Below are 19,766 nucleotides of genomic sequence, written 5' to 3' on the forward strand. Positions count from 1 at the left end.
GCCTCACCTCCACGGCCGCAGAGCTTCGTGCGATTAGAAGGTCCATGATCTCTTTGTCAACCGGCTGCAGCCGTACCATCAAGGTGGGCAAAACGGTTTGTACAAAAGGGGTGAAACAGGACCTCACTTCTTCCTCAATGATCTTTCCTCTCTCGATTTCATGAGCACTTCGTACGCACTTGTCAATATGGTGCTCGTTTGGAATCTATTCGTGGCTGAAGCTGGATCGCTGCTCCCTTTCTCCACCCGTGAGAAACGGAAACGAGGACACGCTCGCTGAACTAATGTCCTGCTCAAGAACATCCTAGCTACAGACAGTCTGTCCGAGCAGCCATGTTTATCACATCGAAAGAATGATTGTTGAAGTTGGCGACATCTTCGACACTTGAACCACGGCTTCCCTTGCCGTCATCAGGTACTCGAACCGGCAAAACTACCCGATCAGACGACTCCGCCTTATCCGCCTTGATCCCACTGAAGGCGTGATTGACAAGATTGCTGCTTTCGAATAGTCTGATGGGAATTACCACCACTCTTGGGGAGAGTCCTTGTGGTGCATCTCTGATCGGTGGGGAGTGCTTTCCTCGAAGTGGTATTCAGCTGCCGCAGCGGGCAGAGCTCACCATCACGATCATCAACCCCCTCTTCTCAGGCTCCCAATATCGCACGACGGGAGGTTCGTACCCATGCCAGTACGCACATACGATGCCGGGTACCAGACCGATTTGTTTTCGAATGCTCACTGCGACCCCGCTTGAATGCCATGGATTCATCCTGGTCAGAGATCCCACATAAAAGACCGGCAGCTCCGCCTCGAGCTCGTGGAAGGTAGCAAAACACTTCTTGACGGACTCGAGATTCATTGAAATCGCAAAAATGGTCGCATTGCACCCTCTCATCGACAATGGCCTCAAGAGAGGCGACCCAAATTTCTCCGGCGGAACTCTCGAATGCCATTGCCTCAACGACCGCGTAGCAGTCCGCATCTCCGGAAACGTCGCCCACAACCACGCATGTGGCTGCTCGAAATGCTGGAAGCCATCAGGGGCTTTGTTCTCAGTCGTGGGAGTCGTCCCAGTCTCCAACCTGACTGTCACGGCCAACAAGCAGAAGCTCCATGTAATCGATCCTTCGGCAGTCATCCAACGCAACGCATGCAAGGAGTGTGGTGTTCATATGTACGGAAGAATCGAGAAAGACCATCCTTTCAAGGGCCTCGACTTCGTCCATGCTGAGCTTTCGAGCGAAGAGGGCTGGCAAGAGCCGCAGTTCGCTGCATTCGTTAGCAGTATCATTGAACAAGGCTTCGATGCCAACAAGATGGACGAAGTTCGAAGCAAGTTCAAGAGAGTTGGCTTGGAGACGTACGATTGTCTGAGCCCGACATTGATGGATCTCATCGCGAGCTACACCTACAAGGCCAAGTGAGTAATCCCTTCAGCTGCTTTTGAGTGGTCGACTAATCTCGTAGAATTTAGGCTTTGATTCATCGGTTCGCAAAGCGCTTTGCTTGTCTGCTGTCGTGATCCGTCGGGATGGATTGGAAAAGAGCTCGCCAACAGGCTGGTATCGATGTGGCGGCAAAGCAGGGATTCTTCTTCATTAGCAGCAATATGAACCATTTGCCTTTGGGGCTGATCGTTTTTGAAGGGCATGTTCTGAACCCCTATCTTCAGAAGGTCGGCTTTCTTTGTGACGAAAGCTGCCAGTACTCTCTTCGAGCGTGCTCTTGGTGGGTTGATGATGCTCTTGTGTGTTTTGATAAACGATGAGAGACCGGCCTCCTATTCATCACGGTTGTACAACGTTACCCGTTACGCGGGTGGCTTGATCGCGTCTTGTGGTCCTGTCGATCTTTCCTTCTTGCTCCCCAAAACGGCAGATCCTACGAGAATTCAACTGTGCCTCTTGCCCAGCCTCCTTGCAACTCTTCAGTCATCACTAGGTCGTGCAAGCCAATGCAACTTTGACAACGCAGCTGGCGACCAAAACTCTGGCGTCAAAATGCTCCTTAAAGCATTGGTCGTGTCATTAGTTGTTGCTCTAGCCACAGCACAGGACAACACAACTGCCTTCCCACCGTTCTCTGGAGATGCCTTCGCGAGGTACAACATTACAGCTCCTGGAATCACAGCCACTTTCATCCCCTATGGCGCAAGATTGACGAATCTATGGGTAGAGGACAAGCATGGTACTTCTCAAGACGTTGTCATGGGCTACGACACCGGCATCCAATATGTCCGAGATACATCCACCATACATTCCTACATGGGAGGCGTTGTGGGAAGGTATGCAAACAGGATCAAGAATGGAACATTTCAGCTTGACGGTCAGACCTACCATATCCCAGAGAATAGTGGCAACACGAGCACATTGCACGGCGGCACGATTGGCTACGACCAACGGAATTGGACAGTCGTCTCGCACACGATGGACTCTATCACTTTCATGTTCTATGACCAGGCTCTGCAAGGGTTCCCCGGCGATCTTGTCAACATCGCCACCTACACCGTCTCAAAAGGTCCTCGATGGACGTCACGTCTAGTCTCAATCCCACTCAACAAGAAGACTCCAGTGATGCTATCAAACCACATCTACTGGAACCTGGGAGCATTTGTCAACTCCGCCGCCCAGCATGTGTACGATAACACTCTACATATGCCCTACTCATCTCGCTACGTCCAAGTCGAGACTTCCCAAGTCCCGAACGGAACCATCGGCACGGTCGCAGGAACATTCCTAGACTTCACCAGTCCAAGACTGATCGGCTCCCAAATCAACAACGGCCCCAAGAATAGCTGTGGCGTGAACTGCACTGGCTACAACAACGCCTTCATCATCGATCGACCACGCTACTCTGCACCCGAATCCACAGATCTGGTCGTCTTGACAATGTCCTCACCACAAACAGGCATTCAGCTGGACGTCCGCACAAATCAGCAGAATCTCGAGATCTTCAGCTGTAACTGGTTCAACGGGTCGATCAAGGCGAAGGCGGATCAGCAGAGGAGTGGGAATGGGACGTATGACTTGCATGGATGTCTTGTGATTGAGCCGCAGGGATGGGTGGATGCTATCAATTGGCCGCAGTGGGGACAGCAGGAGTATCAGATCTACGGGCCTGATACAGAGCCTGCTGTGAATTTTGCGACGTACGATTTCAGTATCGTGAAGGAAACTAACTCCAAAGAAGAGTTATAGTACGGGCGATTTGTGACGGCAGAGTGCATGCGAACGCCTACAATGAATTGAATGAAACTCCAGCCTGTATTTCCGCACTGCTTCGTATCATATCTTCATCTATCGTTGCAGTCCACCCACAATTCTACCCTGCCAGCTCTGCAAGCTTCTCTTGGAAGAGCTGCGAGATCCTAGTATGCACCTCCTTCACAGGATGATAGGGATCGAAATACAGATGCCTCTCCGGGTCATCGCACAGCGACCTCGGAACACCCTCACTGGGGTACGCTCCCTGTAAGCAAGCCGTGGGTGGATTCACGTACTTCTCGTCAACCCCATAAGCCGCTGGGTTGTTGGTGATGTTCGCGAATAGGGCTTGAACGTCGATGAAGCCTGTCTTGATGTATGCCGAATAGCCTGCGACTAGATTGCCGAGACCAGTGTCTACTCCCTTGGCGTAGTCGTCGGCAAAAGCATAATCTGAACTGCCATATGTAGCCGGGAACTGATTCACCGGCGGGTAATTCGCGAACAAGATCGTCCGAGCCCCAGCTCTGAAAAGAGTGTCGACGTCGCGATTGATCAGGCTGGTGAGTTCCGCTCCAGTGATGTTGGTGTCGCAAAGAGCGTCGTTGGCACCGATCCAATGGACGAAAAGGTCGTCAGGTCGCGGGGAAGATGTATTGAGGAACGTTGCGATCTGATCTCGTGTCGAAGGGACTGGGATCGTACTTTCTGCTCCAGTGTAGCCTTGCACGAAGGAGTTGTCTGCTGTGGCGCCTCCGGCTGCGTAGTTCAACAGCTCGACACTCAGCGTGTCTGCGAGGTCATTCGACCACTTTGGGCCGTTGCTGTCCATCACTGAGCTTGAAGCTTTTCCCATTGAGAGTGTGATGGCGACTTACGAAAAGCTGTGGTTGTAATACGCTGGATCAGCGGGCCAAGTGTGGTTGCTGGCCACCCAGGCTCCATTTCCATCATCACTGTAGCTGTCACCGAAGACGATCATGCGTCCATATGTCTGTGCCTGTCTGCGAGCGAGCGGAGAGGCCGATGAAAGTGTTGCTGATCCCAGAAGAAGGCAGAAATGTGTCCTCTTGGAAAGCATGTTGTCAAATTGTCCTCTATGTCGAACCTCGAAGAAACAGATCTTTTGATGTGAGTTGAATACAGCATTAATAAGAAAGCCACGCTCCGCCCTTATGATCGTCGCGTTGAGGATGCGTCGTTGCAGAATCCTCTTCCAGCTCTGCCCCAGCCAGGGCACGAGCAGGCTTCCACGACGCCACAGCTGGAGATGCAGCGTTTCTCCAAATGGGCCATTGCTTCTGTGACGGCTGGAAGAGAGATCTGGCCCCCAGAAATTCCAGAGCAGCCCTCCCGTTCTTCATCAGCCTTCAGCTCTGTTTTTGCGTGCTGGCCAAGCGCCAAGTGATAGCAGACGACAACCACCAGCCACCAGTCGAAGATCCTAAGCGCAAATAGAGTACAAATCAAGCATAAGTAAAGATGGGGCATGATCCGTTCGTATAGCATCATAGGGTTGGAACGAGGCAAGTTCCGATTCCTATTTCCAGCTAGTCATGAGACAAAAAGGTTGTCTAATGTACATTGCGTATGAGCCACGCACTCACTTGATCATCCAAATGTCCCACTTTACCCAACGTCAGGTCGCCAGCATAAAGAACAACCGGTCATCTTCAAGTTCTGCCAAGCTGTGTCGACAACTGGCGGTGTTCTCGTCAGAAGATTTGTTTCGGATCCATCTCTCCTGGCGACTCCGGCACGAGAGTTCTGGTGGATACCGAAGTGTGGACAGTGGACTTCTCGAAACCAACACCCAATGCCTGTGGCGTGTCATCCTCGTAGCCGTGATTCGTAGGATCTGGTATGGTGATCCAGTGCATGACAGTGGCGGCAATGAGTGCTGCAAAGACGGTCAGTCTGGTAAACGGGTTTGAGAACAGCAAAGCGGTATGCATACCATCAATCTTGCACGTCATGCAGCATAGCCATGCAGGCTCGCCGTTGAAGAGCGTCAGGGACACTTTCACTGCCAGCGTGGAACACATCGTGATGGCTGTACCAATGCAGGTTCGAAGCATGACTCTTCGTAAAGGGGCGAGCAAGCCGGTACCTCCACGGTGGAACATGATGAGAGGTATGAGGAATCGCAGTGTCAGGTAGAGCTGCGATGCCCTTTTGTCAGCGTCGATATTGGTGGTGAGAACGTCTTGGTACAAGCACATACATAAGCAAATACCTCTACCAGAAGGAGAGGTACAAGCACAAACATCTGCATGCCGATAACGCAGACATGGTTTCCGTTGTTGATCGCAATCCGGCTGGAAAGTGTCATCAGCACTGGACTGCCACTCGAAGTAGGGGGCTTGTTCGCTTACTATTTGATGCACAGTCCAGTGACCACCGCGTAAGGCACAAAGATGATGAAGCAGCTCAAGACGTATTCGAGGGTCTTGTGTCGAGGGTTGACCGGCCACGAGATGATGTACGCCCGCTCGATGAGGAACAAGAAGCCAGTTGCTTTCGTAAGGCAGTAGAGCGTGAGGCATATCATAAGCGTAGAATCACACAGCGCTTGCAAGCTTTCGTCCCAGTCAACCCTAATGTGCAGAATGGTCGTCAAGACGAATATGAAGAGGAAAGTCGACATATAGCTCTGCAAAAGCGTTTGTCAGTCGACCACAAAACTTGTCGACGAAAGGATGTGACTTACCATGAGGAGCGTGACAGACGCCATCGTAATGTTCCTATGGCACGCATTCTGCAGTCGCTGGTAGAAGAAGACCGCGATGATGGGAAGAGATATCAGCGACGTGAGTAGCGAAATGATGTCGCCGGGCAGGAGGAATCTGTCTTTGACCGCGTTGGTGTCACTGATGACTGCCATGTTCGGCAACGATGATGAGGTTAACGGAAGTTCATCCTGTCTTCAGACGCGAGCTCCTAATAGATGTGAAGCACGAAGATAGAGTGACGCAGTCTGGGGCGAGGAGGTTGAAGGTGCAAGTTCGGTAGTATCCCACGCTCAAGTCCACAACAAGACCGCCTCCTGCGACTGGTGTATTCCGATGTGTGCCCGAGTCAAAAGGCTGAGTACCTTTCCTAGTCGCACCGACGGAGTCAGGGAGCGATGACCTGCGACATACCTATTGGAGATTGCATCGCCCAAGGGCATGTGTTGGAGACTCGACTTCTCCACTCGCGGTACTGTCGTTGATTTGCCGCCGGCAGATGCGTTCGCAAGGATACCATGCTATCGAAACCTCAATTTGGTGGTTGAACAAGGTGCTCTGCCAGGAGTGGTGATTAGGGCTGCTGCTGTTTTCGCTGGGAACATGTTTGGAGAACTAGAGGCTCTAGATCGACGACCAGATCCAAAAGATGCAGGTGGCTCTCTCTTGTACACAGTAATCTGTTCTCAAAAGCCACGCCAGTATGACTGCTGAACTGGCTCGCGGTGCTGTGGTGCTGATCGTCCAGAGATGAAAGATGTCCAAGAACGGGACAGCACGGTGGTCTTGTCGGGGCGATGCTCTGCTATTGCAAATGACGATAAAGTGACGCTCCGTCACTGTGATATACTTTGCTCGTATCTCCAAGGTCTGCAACAGAAATCTAATTTACGCTTATTGGTAGCGAGTCAAGTACACGTGGAGAAAGAGGCCGCAGCTGGTGGGGTGATGCGCAGGGAGACCTTGCAAGAAACAATTCCCGATGCCGAGTCCTATACGAAGAGACTGTACGAGGAACTGTGATCATCGCTGATGGCGGACAAGCAGAAAAGGAGTCAGGAACCCAGGGTATTCTGCGAGACAGGAGCGTGAATTTCGGGGGTGAAGAACTGCGAGATCAGCTTCCGCTTCGAGTTGTTGTATTCGTGGGCTGCGGCAGTGCTGGTCACGATCTGGGAGTGTAAACCGCCAACTCCAGACCGTCCTGGTACGGTAACGTCAGAGCCGAATACGGAGCCGCTTCTGCGCGAAGGTGGTCGAGGAACTCGCCGTATCCGTTCCCTGGTGCGGCGGTATTGTCAGCGATAAGAATGGCGCCAGCCTTCAACTTCGGCTCTAAGATTCTCAGAGTTGGCATAACCATTGGAGTCCATACTGTGAGATGTATTAGCTCGCTGAGTGAGCATGAAAGGGGAAAGGGGGCAATCTGACTATCGAAGAGGACGAAGTCGATTGAAGGCAGATCGGCTTGCAACGTCTTTGTGAGGTCGCCTTCCCTTAACTGGATGTATCTCTCGACGCTCTCGCCTGCTTCTTTCCAGTGTCTTCTGGCCTGCTCCGCCTTCAAAGGTTCGTTCTCGGTTGCAATGACTTTTGCGTCTCCCGCGGCCACTCCCTTCTGAACGGCATTCTGTCCAACTGCTAGCGCCAGGTAGATCGTGCTAACACCGTAGCTGGTCCCACATTCAACGACGTTCAAGGCACCTGAAGCCCGTGCCAGATTGTACATGAAGATGGATTTATCAGGAGTCAGAGCAATGAACTTGTCTCGCATGATGTTGTCAAAAAAGTGCTTGCGTTGGTCTGCATCCAGTTCTTTGTTGTCTTTCCAATTTTGAATAGTTTGGTCGTTCTTCAGCACAAGTTCCTGATCCAGGGAAAGTTGATGAAGCCGACGGAGCAAGTCGAAGACATGAGTCGGTGCTTTGATAGCGCTCTTGATGAGGACATCCAGAGCGTTAGAAGGAGGATTGGGTTCGGCGGCGAACGACATGGCTGGCTGATGATGGACGGGTTGGAAGTCTTTTAGTGCTTGATTAATGAGGTTTGAGTTAGTTTTTATATGCCAGTGTTCTCCGTTGTGCATCTTTAGGCCATGCCGCTGTTACCAGATGAGGACAATAGACAGCGAGAAAGCGCGAGAGCGATGTACAGGCGGGGCCGATCAGCACGCGGGCTTCGGTTGTTGCGAGGTTCAAATGGCTGTACCAAATACCTCACCTCACGAATACTCGTCCAAATCAAGAGAGCGGTAGTTCCCTTCCTGAACCGACGTCTTGAGCATCGCCTTGTCAGCAATCTTGCTGAGGGTGGGAATTGACACTCGTCCGGACGGCATTCGAAGAGAGATCCACCGTCTCGCTGGCCCTCGGCCGATGCTGCGGATCAAAATTTAGAGCAAGTGGGTGCGGATAGCCGGTGGTAGGACGAGTTCATCACTACGACTGTAGCAAGAAAGGGACGACGGAAGAGGTCCTGGTTGTTGTCGAATGCTGACAAAGTGGCCGTTCCCCTTTCTTCACACGTATCTCGGGATGTGTCCAATAGGAAGGCATCGGACTGTCAACTCGACCGGCCGATTCACGTGTTCAGCCAAAATTCCGAGGCGACAGTGAAAGCAGGCTTTCAGGCGTGACGCCCACCTTCGAATTTGAGACTGATTTCTGCATGCCCACCAACAAGGAAGACTTGATCGCGAACGGCAGCGAGTGCTACAACAATACCTGCAAGCTGGGACCAGGAGTCCAATCGTCGACACCATGAGCTTCCCCTGGGCCGTGTCGTACCGAGACGCAGCTCCTGATCCGTTCTGGGGCGAGCCTACATCGGCGGTCAAGTGAGTGACCACATATGCCAAGCTCAGGTCCAACACCACTAACAGAGCGTGTTCTTCCTTAGCTTCTGCGAGGAGGTGTGATATCGACGAAAGCGATTGCGACATTGATGGTAGCGTCGTACTGACGACTCGCCAATAGGACTACATCATCACCAAATATATCGGCGAGTTCTTCAACACGTTGACCAGTCTGCTATACAGTGTGTACTCTTCAGAACTTGTCAAGAATAGGATCTGACTGGATTTGACAGTCGCATACGGCATCCATGGCATACGAAGATTCAGGCGTCAAGGCGCCGGTTCTTTTGAAAACACGAGCCTCTCCTACTGGGCCTTGATCGGAGTCGGCATCTTCTCTGGACTCTACCACACGACCTTGAAGTATCATACTCAGATGTCGGACGAGCTATCAATGCATCTGGCCATCGGTACAGTCTTGCAGCAGACCTGGTGCTTTCAAGAACCGCCGAAGATTCAACGTCGCAACACTGCGATCATTCTGGGCATCCTAGTGCCCTTCGTCATCTACCACTGCGTTACCGACGAATTCGTCCTCCACGTCCTGCTTTTCTTCTGCATGTGCTGGATCGTGGCATATCGAGTTCGGTATATCATTCACATCCGGATCAAGGAACGAGAACACCGCCAGAGGTTGAGGTCTTTACTCACATTCGCCTCGATGACGGCACTGACTTCATACGGCATCTGGAACATCGATGTCAACTTCTGTTCAACGCTCACGACGTGGAAACGACAGTTGGGCATGCCACTGGGCATTTTGCTGGAACTACACGGATGGTGGCACATTGGCACGGCGGTAGCAGCCTACACGTTCATGTCTATCATCGAGTTCTTGGTGAGCCCGGAGGATCTTGAAAGCCATGGCGTTGGCTTCGCCTGGCCAGCCAAAGCCATTTTGCAGGATCTGGCTCCCAAAGCGGTCATGAACGGCAATGCCAATGGCCACACGAAAGGCGAGTAAAGTTTATTTGACAGCAGAACGAGATGCTTGGAAGTTGAATGCAACATTTGCATCCATCTTGATGCTAATTTCCTAGCCATCCTCCATCCACAACGATACTCGTTCCACTAACATAGTCACTTGCTCCACTGGCAAGGAAGATCACTGCACCAGAGAGGTCGACAGGCTCTCCCCACCTCTTCGCCGGAGTCCTCATCATTACATAGTCGTTGAAGGCTTTGTACTTGGGGTCGGTCTGATACTGCTCGGTCAACGGAGTGTGGAAGTACCTTCCCATATTATCAGCAAAGAGTAACGGTATGGTTGAATAGCTGACGACGGGGACCATTACTTACCCAGGACAGATGCAGTTCACCTGGATGCCCTTTGCCGCCCATTCGTTGCTGAAAGCCTTGGTGATCTGCAATACGCCTCCCTTGCTACCGGCATAAGGCGTGATATTCTTGCCTCCAATATAAGAAATAATACTGGCGATATTGATCACTTTCCCAGGCCGTCCATCCTCCAGCAATGGCTTCGCGAACTCTTGACAAGAGACTAGTGTCGCCTTCAGGTTGATGTCCAATACAGCTTCGATCTCCTCGTCCGTAAAGTCTTCAGCTTCATTACGTCTCTGGACCCCGGCACAATTCAACAGGATATCCCCTTCGACGCCATCAGACCAGAGCTTTTGATATGTGGCCCGGAGCGCTTTGGGATCCCGCACATCGCAGATATATGTCGACAGCTTGCGGCCGGCTTTTGCGACTGCATCGACCATGACTTGGTGATTTGGATCGTTTTCGACCTCGATGGACACGATGTCGGCGCCGCCAGATGCGAGAGCTGTTGTCATTGCCGTGCCCAGGCCACCTGTACCGCCTGTGACTATCGCTGTCTTGCCTGCGAGAGAGAAGAGCTTCGCTGGGTCTACTACCGGAGCTGAGACTGACATCTTGTGTTGGAGTATCTTACGGACTGTGTTCACTGATGATTGTTGAGGGCGGTGTCTGACCTGCTACAACAGCTGATTCATTTGCTCCAGTGTCGGCTACTTGGAACGAATTCAATATCAACCTAAAGTTACGAGCTCTCAAGTTGCGGGGTTCGAGTGAGGAGCTGCCGGAGAGACGGCTGTGCGCTGCTTTTCAACAACCACGAATAAAACATTGAACGAACGCCATCAAAATCGTCGGAACGATAGTAATGCACATACCAATGGATGTTCGAGCTTGGTGTTACGCCTTACCGCTGTCCTTGGGAACTGCGGTAGGTTAGAATGATCTGGTCCTGCAAGACTTCCATTATCGGCACGAGAGATCGATAACTTCAACGGAATGTCATCTCCGCGATCAATCGATACATGTTGTTGACAGCAGCATCGCGGCGAATATCAGGCGGCAGACGTTTCGACGAGTCTACATAAGATCTTCAAAAGATCGCCTCGGAACAATACCTGGATCCTCAAGACTGACATGAGGACCACAGAATGTCAACTCAAAGGCATTTACCACTTTGCGAGCGATCATCGATGGCAGTAGGAGGATCTTCTTCTGATTGCTACTGCCGAGTAATGACTATCTGCGGAACACCATTATGCGCCCTTGTGTGACGAGCTGCTCGATCGGTCGAGGCCAGACTGGCTACTCAGGCCACCAGCAATTGTGTATTGCTCGCAGGAATCATAGACTGGAAGTGCCGACAGGTAACGATCCTTGGGGCTCTCGCGTGGCAGAAAGTCAAGACATGACGGTGGCTCGATGTACACGCAGGAACCGCAAGCATGCCGTTAGAAAAGCTTGGAAGAAGTAGCTGCCAGTGGATGTGTAGACCAGGCTGCTGGGCGACGACACCGTGCGGTGACGAACCACCAGTTTGAGGATAATGAAGCATTCAGGTCGATGACATCACACCCAAGACAAACGAGACATCAATCACACGAAGCAACAATGCCATCCATGTCAGTCTTGCTGTTCACGATCTCTACAAGACATGTCTTCCTGGTTCAATCACGATTTCAAAGACCACTTCGCTGGAATCAGCTTCCACAAATGCGTCACCTGGGCTCTCACCACGGAGGAAGACATCCATTCGGGATCTGATTCAGGCACGCCCATAGTAAAGTCTTACTATAGGACCAGCATCCTGAGTAGCAATGAGAAATGTTATCACGGATGGCGTTCACCTCAATGAGACTAGCACGTGACTGCTTCCCAAAGAGGAATGGCTTCAGGAACGACGGCAACGCGCCTTGACATCATCCAACCAGACATGAAGCCGAAAAGCGTCTCCGACTTCACATTGACAGTCCTCGCAACCCAACGACAAGGAGGTGGGGATCTATAAATGCCCTGGTATCGCTGATGACGCCTATAGCGACGTAACTATACAGGCCGCGAAACGGAAGAAGTCGAGCGTGAAACACGAGAAGTGCGACTCAGGCACCGCATGAAGCCACAAGTTGGAGACCCCGCCTCCTCTCGTTCTGTCTCCCAAGTCTCGATATACACAACATGGTGATGGCCAGCACTGCAGCCACCTGCAACAGCCTTACTCGTACGCACACCATGGCGCCGACCTTGACGCAACGAGCGAGTGTGCGAACAGACCCTGCCGCTGTTCACCACCTCTTCGAGCTTGCCCATGACTCGCCCGGCTGTGAGATCGTCACGGGATGACAGAATGGCACAGCTCCCTCGAGTCAGCGCTCATACTGCCAATCTGCGGATTGGGAGCGGTTGGGTCATTGAGCGTTGGGTTGTGTGTGCTGCCTGAGTCGTTGTGATCAGCAATCAGGATGGTAGTGGAGCGTATGACGCCGGCAACATCACGATTATGAGGACACCAGCCATCACGTCGAGATCGAGCCGCAGACGATCGAAGCAAAGATATGAAGGCCCGTAGCCCATATATGTCCCTCCTCGCCTCATCATGGGCCGCAAGACCAACTACTTCAATGCCATCTGCAAGATCCTGCCAGGCGGCACTCGTTTAGCTGACTACATGTCAAAGACTGTTACGATACTTAGTCCAATCCCCGAGAGCATGGGCATTTTTAACAAGTTTGAAGACAAACTTCCACGAAACCCATCACAGCAGAGTGAGAAAAGCGCTGAGCGCCCAGGACTCAACTCTACCAACAGCAACGGACCAGCTGCAGCCGCGAACTTGAACGCCGCTGCCTCCAACCTGAACGCCGCCGCAACTAACCTGAAGTCACAAGACTCCAACAGCAACATTCGAAGCAACAGCAAGAGCCCAAGCCGCAACACAAACACCAACACCAATAACACCAACATGACATCCCGCGTTCAGAGCAGCGTCGGTGGCACGCGCGCCAGCGCAGAGGAGGACAGGTCCGCGAAGCAAGGTACCGCTCGCCTCGTCACGATCGGAAAGTCCGGCCGCCAATCGCCCTCCTCGGACGACTCGTCGTCGGGAGGGTCGAGCGACTATGACCGGCTCTCCCTTAGGTCTTCTGAGACTGACCGTAGCCTCTCAGATACCATGAAGATTGCCTCCCCGCGTGACAGCGGGTACAGCAGCAATGGCGACTCCAGCAACAATAACTCCAACGAGTTCTTCAATGATAACAAGACCAATACCAACACCACCAACAACAACCCATACAAGTCCTCCGGGCAGCAGACCCAATCTGGTGGAGGCAACACCAACAACAACAATGCTTCCGATGTCAGCCGCAATGCTCGCGGTGGTGTGACGAACGGTTCTGGAATGGACGATCGTGAAGATGACAAGATCCCCTCTGCCGGTGGCCAGAAGCTCGGTGGCACTGGTCGAACATCTCCCAACAACAACCGCCGGGTTGGACCAAGCGACCTCGTCAACCAGGCTGACAAGTCCCGCAACGGCGGCTACGACTCGGGTCGAGACTCTTTCGACCAGGGCGGCTCCGTCAACAACAACAATAGCCGAGGTGGAAACAACAACCGCATGGACGACTTCGATGAGCCACCGCCACCAAGGAACAACAACTCCAACAACACCCGTGGTGGTGGAGGTTCCTACCGCGGGGGTAACAACAGCTACAACTCTCGCGACTCCTTCGATGAGCCAGAGCCACCTCGATCCAACTTCCGTGAGGATTCTTACGGAGGTGGCCGAGGAGGAGGCAATGGCGGCCGCGGGGGAGGTAACTCCTACGGCGGCGGCGGCATGTCTCGCGGCGGCGGTGGAGGCGGTTGGAACAACAACTTCAACGACCGTGATGAGACTCCTCCACCACCTCGCGGAGGCAGTAACAATTCCCGCGGTGGCGGCGGAGGCGGTTATGGCGGCGGCTACGATGATTCATTCAATGGTCGCAACAACAACCGAGCCAGTGGCAACTACTCCAACGAGAGAGAGGCTCGACAGCTTGGCGAAGATGACGCCGCTCGGGATGCCATGCGCGACATGAACCTTAACGACAACAACGGTCGTGGCGGAGGTTATGGCGGCCGTGGCAACAACAATGGAGGAGGTCGAAGCAACGGAGGAGGCCGCAACTTCAACAACTATGATGATGAGGACGATTACCGCAGCCCACCACCACAGAACCGTCGAGGCGGAGGTGGAGGTGGATACTCCAACAACTCCAACGGTGGAGGATATGGCAATGGGGGAGGCAACAATGGTATGACATTTCATCATTCTTATCATACCAAACCGAGATCTTACAATGTCGCAGGTCGTGGCGGAGGCAGCAACAACTACAACAGTCGCAACAACAACCGCGACAGCATGGACTTCGACAATGCCCCAGTAAATAACAACTACAACAGCGGCCGTGGCGGCGGCGGCGGCGGGTCGAACTACGGCGGAGGCCGTGGCAATGACAACTATGGCTCTCGCGGAGGTAACAACCGCGACAGCTTCGGCGGCGACTCTCCACCACCACAGAGGAACAACAAGACCACCGGTAGTGGTGGCGGTGGTGGCAGTGGCTTCGGTACCGAACGCAAGATGGACATGGCCTACGACGCCGGCTACCGCGACGCCTTGGAGAAGCTCAAGAAGGGCATGATGAACCAGTTCCGCGACTAGATCATCATGACTGACTGACTCTCCCTCCACCGCCCGATGTCATCGTCGCTGGTCGACTTGACGCCTCCCACGAACTGAACGGCCAAGAATGCGAAAAGGAGCTGTGGTAATTGGAACCTTGCGATGTATTCGTATGTCTGAGGGATTTTCTTTTGTACAGCACAGAAGTTAGTGGAGTTGGTGCGAGATACCTCTTTGTGTAGAGTAGTTTCCTATGTTGAACAGAATGAAATCGAAAAAATTATAACAAACCAATGACTTTCTCTTTCCTCTTTTCTCTCTACCTCGTCACGAGACTGACATCTCTTTCTCCGCTCGAACGGACCCACCTCATGCACCTCGGTTGACTAGCCTTGAATTGGCAGGCACAGCAAAGCTCCCAAGGTCACTGATGGGGAGATTGACATTCGGGCTTTGTGGCAAGGATTCTGTAGGTGTTCCAAATACCTACATACTTATATATCACACACATCAAAGCCTGGTTTGAAGAAAGACTTGAAAGAACCCTCGAAAACGTCAAAGGCTCATCACAGCCTCGAACCCGGACGAAAGGAGGGAGACCTTGATGTCTTAAGCTCTTTCCCAAGCTCGAACCGACAACCTCGAAGAACCCTCTCCGGGAACAAAAATCCACAATCAAAGAACCAAAGCCGTCGACCCAAGAACAGCAGGGAATTCGAGACGAACCCCCCAAGAATCCCATCCCGACTCCCTTCGATCCACAAGTTGTTGCAACGCCGCAATGTCCTCCCCAAAACAAGTAACCACCGCCACAACCACAATCCTCACAACCCTCCTGTCCGACTACCCCCTAAAAATCCACGGCGGCTCCAACATTCTCGTCAGCGACGCCTCCATCGCACTCTCCCTCTACGAATCCACAGCCCCCGTGCGCACCCCCTATGGCCCCACCATCACCATCGCGCAGCAGCAGAATCAATCCGTGACGAAGCCGGATTTCCCGAATGTCGAGGTGGTCAAGGTCGATGATTTGAAGATGGATGAGTATAGCCATGCGGTGTTTGGGGTGCAGAGTGAGGATCCGAAGTTTATTTTGGGCGGGTTGAGGTTCATGAAGTATGCTTTGCGGCCGAAGGGGTATGCGGTGGTGATTTCGATTAAGGTCGAGACGAAGCAGGTCGACGAAGGACAGAAGGCAGAGGGCAAGGCGGAGGGCGATGGAAAGTTTCAAGTGGGGTTGGAGGATAAGTTGAAGTATCAGAGTAAAGGGAAAGTGAATTCGCTCAGTGAAGTTCTGGAGTATGCGGGTTTTGAGAGGGGACGGGTGAGGAGTTTGGAGAAGAGTGCGGATGTGGAGGGGAAGGAGGTGCAGGCTGAGGTGATTTTGGCCATGAAGTGGGATCAGTTGACGGCGTAGATCTGACTTTCGACTTATATGAAGGGTTGATTCTAATATGCGCCCTCCCTCTTCTTCCACTTCGGCTGTGGACTCGCCACAACAGCTCCATACCCACTTTGAACAGGTAGTCCAGCGACGAGTTCCAAACTGCCAACTTTGCCTCCGTTCTTCTCCAGACTCCACAGACTAACGCCAACGTAGTTGCTTCCTTGATAGTTCCAGATACCCTCGGGGACCGGGAAGACATCCTGCGGACCGATGTTGTAGACATACTTGCCGAACTGGTAGCCATTAACATACAGCTGGACGCGATACGCGGGCGTCGTCTCGGAGGTGTTTGTGCTCGAATTGCTGAAGGAGAAGCTCAGAGGGATGTCGTAGCCTTGCGGGAAGTTGAGATCGAAGGTTGTGGCGTAGAAGGCTACGCCTGGCTTATCAATACCCTCCTCAGGACCCTTGCTGCTCTTCCAAGACGAGATTGGCGCACCAGGCAAATGGTACCCTTGTCTTTCAGCGTAGAGACCGCCTTCATTCAGCGGTCCTCTCGCACGGTCCTCGTAGTCCTCGCCGTGGAGGTTACCAGTGAGCTTCCACTTGACATCGCTCTTGTTGTGGCCCGCCAAGTTGAAGTCAAGCACACCGCGAGGAGCCTGCATGTCGTTGCGACCGACGTCGTAGCTCTCGCTAAGACCCATGTTGTCGATCAGCACGGTCAGGACGTACTTCTTGCCGGCTGTGGTCTTGGGAAGTGTATAGGTGGCGTTCCAGTTTTCGTACTTGTCGGCTCCGTAGAATGAGTCCACGAATTGGTCGTTAAGCCAGATGGAATGGCCGTAAGCGCTACCACCTTGCGTCTGCAAGAAGATGGTGGATTCCTGGCCGTTAGCAGTGAAGTGGCCGCGATAGATGAGATTGCCCGTGTGGTATGCATAGTCGCTCGAGTACAGAGACGTAGGAGTAGTTAGATTGCGAATGGTGTTATTCGTGTAGGTCAAATCAGCGTCCGTCCAGAGAGTGTCAGAATAGTTCGAGCTGATCTCTGGCAAGCTGTCGATGGTCTTCCAGCCGATCGTCTTGAGATCAGGCACCGAGATCTGGGGCTTGTTGTAAGTCGCAGTAGCAGTGACAACACCATCGCGAGACTGGCGGAATCGAAGATCTTTGCCGTTGAATGTGAGTTGGCGGAGACGCTGAGGAGCGCCGCCGATGACTTCGATAGGAGTTGTGGCGTTCAAGTCACCAGTAAGATGCAAGCAGTCTCTCTCAACCTCGACAGTTCGAAGTAGGTACCCGGCCTTGATGATCGGGGCTGAGGTGAAATGTTTCTGGTTGGTGTAGTTCTTTGTGACGGAGTCGTTGGGGAGATCGATGACCCAGTAGTTGTAGGCGGAGTTGCGATCTATCCAAACGTTAGTTTAGAGCCTCCGTCCGGTTTCTTCAAAAAGCATACCCAAGATGTAGACGGCCAAGTCGTTACCGAACTCTACGATCCGCCTCTGCGAGCTCGTAGAGAATTGCAGAACAGCAGCACCATTCTTGTATCCGACATTCACACCGCGGCCCTCCACGGTCCTCGGTCTGCCGACTCTGGTGAAAGCAAGCTCGTTCGTCTCGCCCGGGCCGCCATAGACCACAAGCACACGCTTGTTGCCATACTTCTTCCACTGCAAAGAATATCAGCATATGTTGGTCCTAGGCTGGGTCTGTATCTTAGACGTACCGTGAAGATCTCAGCAGTCGAGTAAAGCAAATTCGCACCACCGACATCATAATCCGTCACAAAGACCTTGGAGTCCCTGCCATGCAGCGACAGCGATCCGCCAAGCTGTGGCACCGTAATATTGCCTTTGCTGGTAGGGAACGTGATGTGGTAGTCTGTCGTGTCCAGGCTATTGTAAGCAGAGTGACGGACGACGAAGAACTTTGTCACGTTGCCGAAGAGAGCTGTCGTGGCGATGGCGCCGTTGCCAGTGTATGAGGAGTTGGCGTTCGAGTTGTTCTGCGCGATTGCGGTGAGCCAGGCAGGGGAGGATTGGAAGAAGTTGGCGATCAGCTTGGCTTCGCTGTACTTTTCTCTTTCGACGGTTCGTTCTTCGGTGATGACGGCTCCGTAGTCGTAGGATGTATAGCCTCCTGGATGACCAAGGTTGCCTATGGGTTGTTAGCCTGCTCTCGAATGAGGTTTCTGTACATCATATACCCCAGTTGGTACCGCCATAGGTCATATAAATGTTCTAGAGCCCTAGTCAGCGAGACCACTCCTTTCCAGTACTACTATGCCACTCACAAATATTGTCAAACCAAAGCTAAAGTCATTCTTGTAGAACACCCTCTCGAACTCGGGTCCAAGCAGCGTAGCACACTGCTCGAATCCCAGCCCACCCCAAGGATCAAAAGCACCACCTTGGAACTCAATGATCGAATATGGTGTACTCGAGCTCTGATTCTGATGAAGATCGCCCCAGTTCGTTGGAAGTGCATCGTCGGGCCAACTGTATGGGTTTGCGCAATCGAAGCCGAGAGGGTATCCATCGTGGCCTGCAACGAACGATTAGTATGCGTCACAGCGTCCCTATCATCCAGCCTGATCTCACCATAGATATCAACTTTGGCCGCATACCTCTGCGGCGGTCCAGGGGCAAAGTATCCCTGCGGTGAAGCATCATTGCTAATAAGCGGCACCACAATGCTGTTATTCCGATACTGATCCTCCACATACTGGAAGTACTCCGAATCAGGGAACAACGTATAATCCTCAGTCGCAACAGTATATTCATTCTCCGGCTGCACCAGAACCACAGGCCCACCGTTCGTAATCTGCGCTTTGGCGATGATCTTCGAGATGCTGCTCACGTAGTTCTGCGTCGCTTCGAGATACTCAGGCTCTCGCGTGCGGTAGAGCGCTGGGTTGCGTTGGAGCCAGCCGGGGAAGCCACCGCCTGAGACTTCGGCGTTGATGTATGGGCCTGGGCGGGCGAGGATGTAGATTCCTGCGGTCTGGGCTGCTTCGAAGAAGGGTTCGAGGGCGAAGATTCCTTCGGCGCTGAAGTCGCCTGGCTTGCCTTCGACCAGAGCCCAGTCGAAGTACGCCGAGACGCCGTTGTATCCGAGGGCTTTGATCTTCTGGAAGACGTCGAGCCAGAGGCCGGGGACTGGCAGGCGGAAAGGATGGTACTCTCCGCTGTAGAAGAGAACTCTTTCGCCGCGCACGAAGAGGGAGTGCTACCAACACCCTCATTAGCACTTCATCCCATTCGAAATCTCGTGATATATCCTCACCTCATCCCAAGTAACAAGATCCTGCAAAACCTCTCTCTTATAAGGCTTGACTTTCATGCCCTGTCCTCCAATAGACATGCCCTGCACAGCCGTACAGGCCGCCAGGGCGAGAGAAGCAACTCTGTTGAACAACATGCCTTCTTTTTCTCAAAAACACACCCGCAGCATCAAAGAAGAGGAGAGAACCGGAAAAGAAGCAGGAACATCTCCTCCATATCTTTCACTTACTTTCCTCTCTCCACACTCCACATCTCGCCCCATCTCCTCCCGAACAAACGCTATGACACCGCGTGGAAACCTTCTTTTCTCGCACAATTGTGTGATGGGCACGCCCTGGTACCTGATGAT

General features: G+C 52.7%; 10 protein-coding genes across 10 annotated transcripts; 5 read left to right on the top strand and 5 right to left on the bottom strand.

Annotated features, from left to right (window-relative positions):
- Positions 1–876: 876 nt before the first annotated feature.
- Positions 877–1,428, top strand: M409DRAFT_66941 (uncharacterized protein; the record flags this gene model as incomplete). The annotated part of the gene is made up of 1 exon (XM_033817176.1): positions 877–1,428. The coding sequence occupies one exon, from the start codon at positions 877–879 to the stop codon at positions 1,426–1,428; it is 552 nt and encodes a 183-aa protein (XP_033666943.1).
- Positions 1,429–2,004: 576 nt separating this feature from the next.
- M409DRAFT_23783 (uncharacterized protein) lies at positions 2,005–3,201 on the top strand (the record flags this gene model as incomplete). Its single annotated transcript, XM_033806942.1, has 1 exon — positions 2,005–3,201. The coding sequence occupies one exon, from the start codon at positions 2,005–2,007 to the stop codon at positions 3,199–3,201; it is 1,197 nt and encodes a 398-aa protein (XP_033666944.1).
- A 124-nt stretch (positions 3,202–3,325) lies between these two features.
- Positions 3,326–4,288, bottom strand: M409DRAFT_66943 (carbohydrate esterase family 16 protein; the record flags this gene model as incomplete). The annotated part of the gene is made up of 2 exons (XM_033817177.1): positions 3,326–4,031; positions 4,086–4,288. 2 exons carry the CDS (start codon positions 4,286–4,288, stop codon positions 3,326–3,328), a joined length of 909 nt encoding a protein of 302 aa, XP_033666945.1.
- A 634-nt stretch (positions 4,289–4,922) lies between these two features.
- Positions 4,923–6,091, bottom strand: M409DRAFT_23785 (uncharacterized protein; the record flags this gene model as incomplete). Its single annotated transcript, XM_033806943.1, has 5 exons — positions 4,923–5,107; positions 5,165–5,369; positions 5,432–5,525; positions 5,583–5,860; positions 5,918–6,091. 5 exons carry the CDS (start codon positions 6,089–6,091, stop codon positions 4,923–4,925), a joined length of 936 nt encoding a protein of 311 aa, XP_033666946.1.
- A 1,010-nt stretch (positions 6,092–7,101) lies between these two features.
- M409DRAFT_23786 (uncharacterized protein) lies at positions 7,102–7,929 on the bottom strand (the record flags this gene model as incomplete). Its single annotated transcript, XM_033806944.1, has 2 exons — positions 7,102–7,310; positions 7,368–7,929. 2 exons carry the CDS (start codon positions 7,927–7,929, stop codon positions 7,102–7,104), a joined length of 771 nt encoding a protein of 256 aa, XP_033666947.1.
- Positions 7,930–8,695: 766 nt separating this feature from the next.
- On the top strand, positions 8,696–9,754 carry M409DRAFT_23787 (uncharacterized protein; the record flags this gene model as incomplete). Its single annotated transcript, XM_033806945.1, has 4 exons — positions 8,696–8,772; positions 8,835–8,847; positions 8,912–8,972; positions 9,024–9,754. The coding sequence occupies 4 exons, from the start codon at positions 8,696–8,698 to the stop codon at positions 9,752–9,754; spliced, it is 882 nt and encodes a 293-aa protein (XP_033666948.1).
- Positions 9,755–9,818: 64 nt separating this feature from the next.
- M409DRAFT_55404 (uncharacterized protein) lies at positions 9,819–10,688 on the bottom strand (the record flags this gene model as incomplete). Its single annotated transcript, XM_033812995.1, has 2 exons — positions 9,819–10,023; positions 10,090–10,688. The coding sequence occupies 2 exons, from the start codon at positions 10,686–10,688 to the stop codon at positions 9,819–9,821; spliced, it is 804 nt and encodes a 267-aa protein (XP_033666949.1).
- Positions 10,689–12,664: 1,976 nt separating this feature from the next.
- M409DRAFT_55405 (uncharacterized protein) lies at positions 12,665–14,779 on the top strand (the record flags this gene model as incomplete). The annotated part of the gene is made up of 1 exon (XM_033812996.1): positions 12,665–14,779. One exon carries the CDS (start codon positions 12,665–12,667, stop codon positions 14,777–14,779), a length of 2,115 nt encoding a protein of 704 aa, XP_033666950.1.
- A 742-nt stretch (positions 14,780–15,521) lies between these two features.
- On the top strand, positions 15,522–16,157 carry M409DRAFT_66947 (uncharacterized protein; the record flags this gene model as incomplete). The annotated part of the gene is made up of 1 exon (XM_033817178.1): positions 15,522–16,157. One exon carries the CDS (start codon positions 15,522–15,524, stop codon positions 16,155–16,157), a length of 636 nt encoding a protein of 211 aa, XP_033666951.1.
- A 32-nt stretch (positions 16,158–16,189) lies between these two features.
- On the bottom strand, positions 16,190–19,496 carry M409DRAFT_66948 (glycoside hydrolase family 35 protein; the record flags this gene model as incomplete). Its single annotated transcript, XM_033817179.1, has 7 exons — positions 16,190–17,538; positions 17,590–17,803; positions 17,860–18,290; positions 18,340–18,373; positions 18,427–18,677; positions 18,734–19,361; positions 19,419–19,496. The coding sequence occupies 7 exons, from the start codon at positions 19,494–19,496 to the stop codon at positions 16,190–16,192; spliced, it is 2,985 nt and encodes a 994-aa protein (XP_033666952.1).
- Between the last annotated feature and the right edge of the window lie 270 nt (positions 19,497–19,766).

This window comes from Zasmidium cellare (genome assembly GCF_010093935.1).
Source record: "Zasmidium cellare ATCC 36951 unplaced genomic scaffold M409scaffold_20, whole genome shotgun sequence".
NCBI classification, from domain to species: domain Eukaryota; kingdom Fungi; phylum Ascomycota; class Dothideomycetes; order Mycosphaerellales; family Mycosphaerellaceae; genus Zasmidium; species Zasmidium cellare.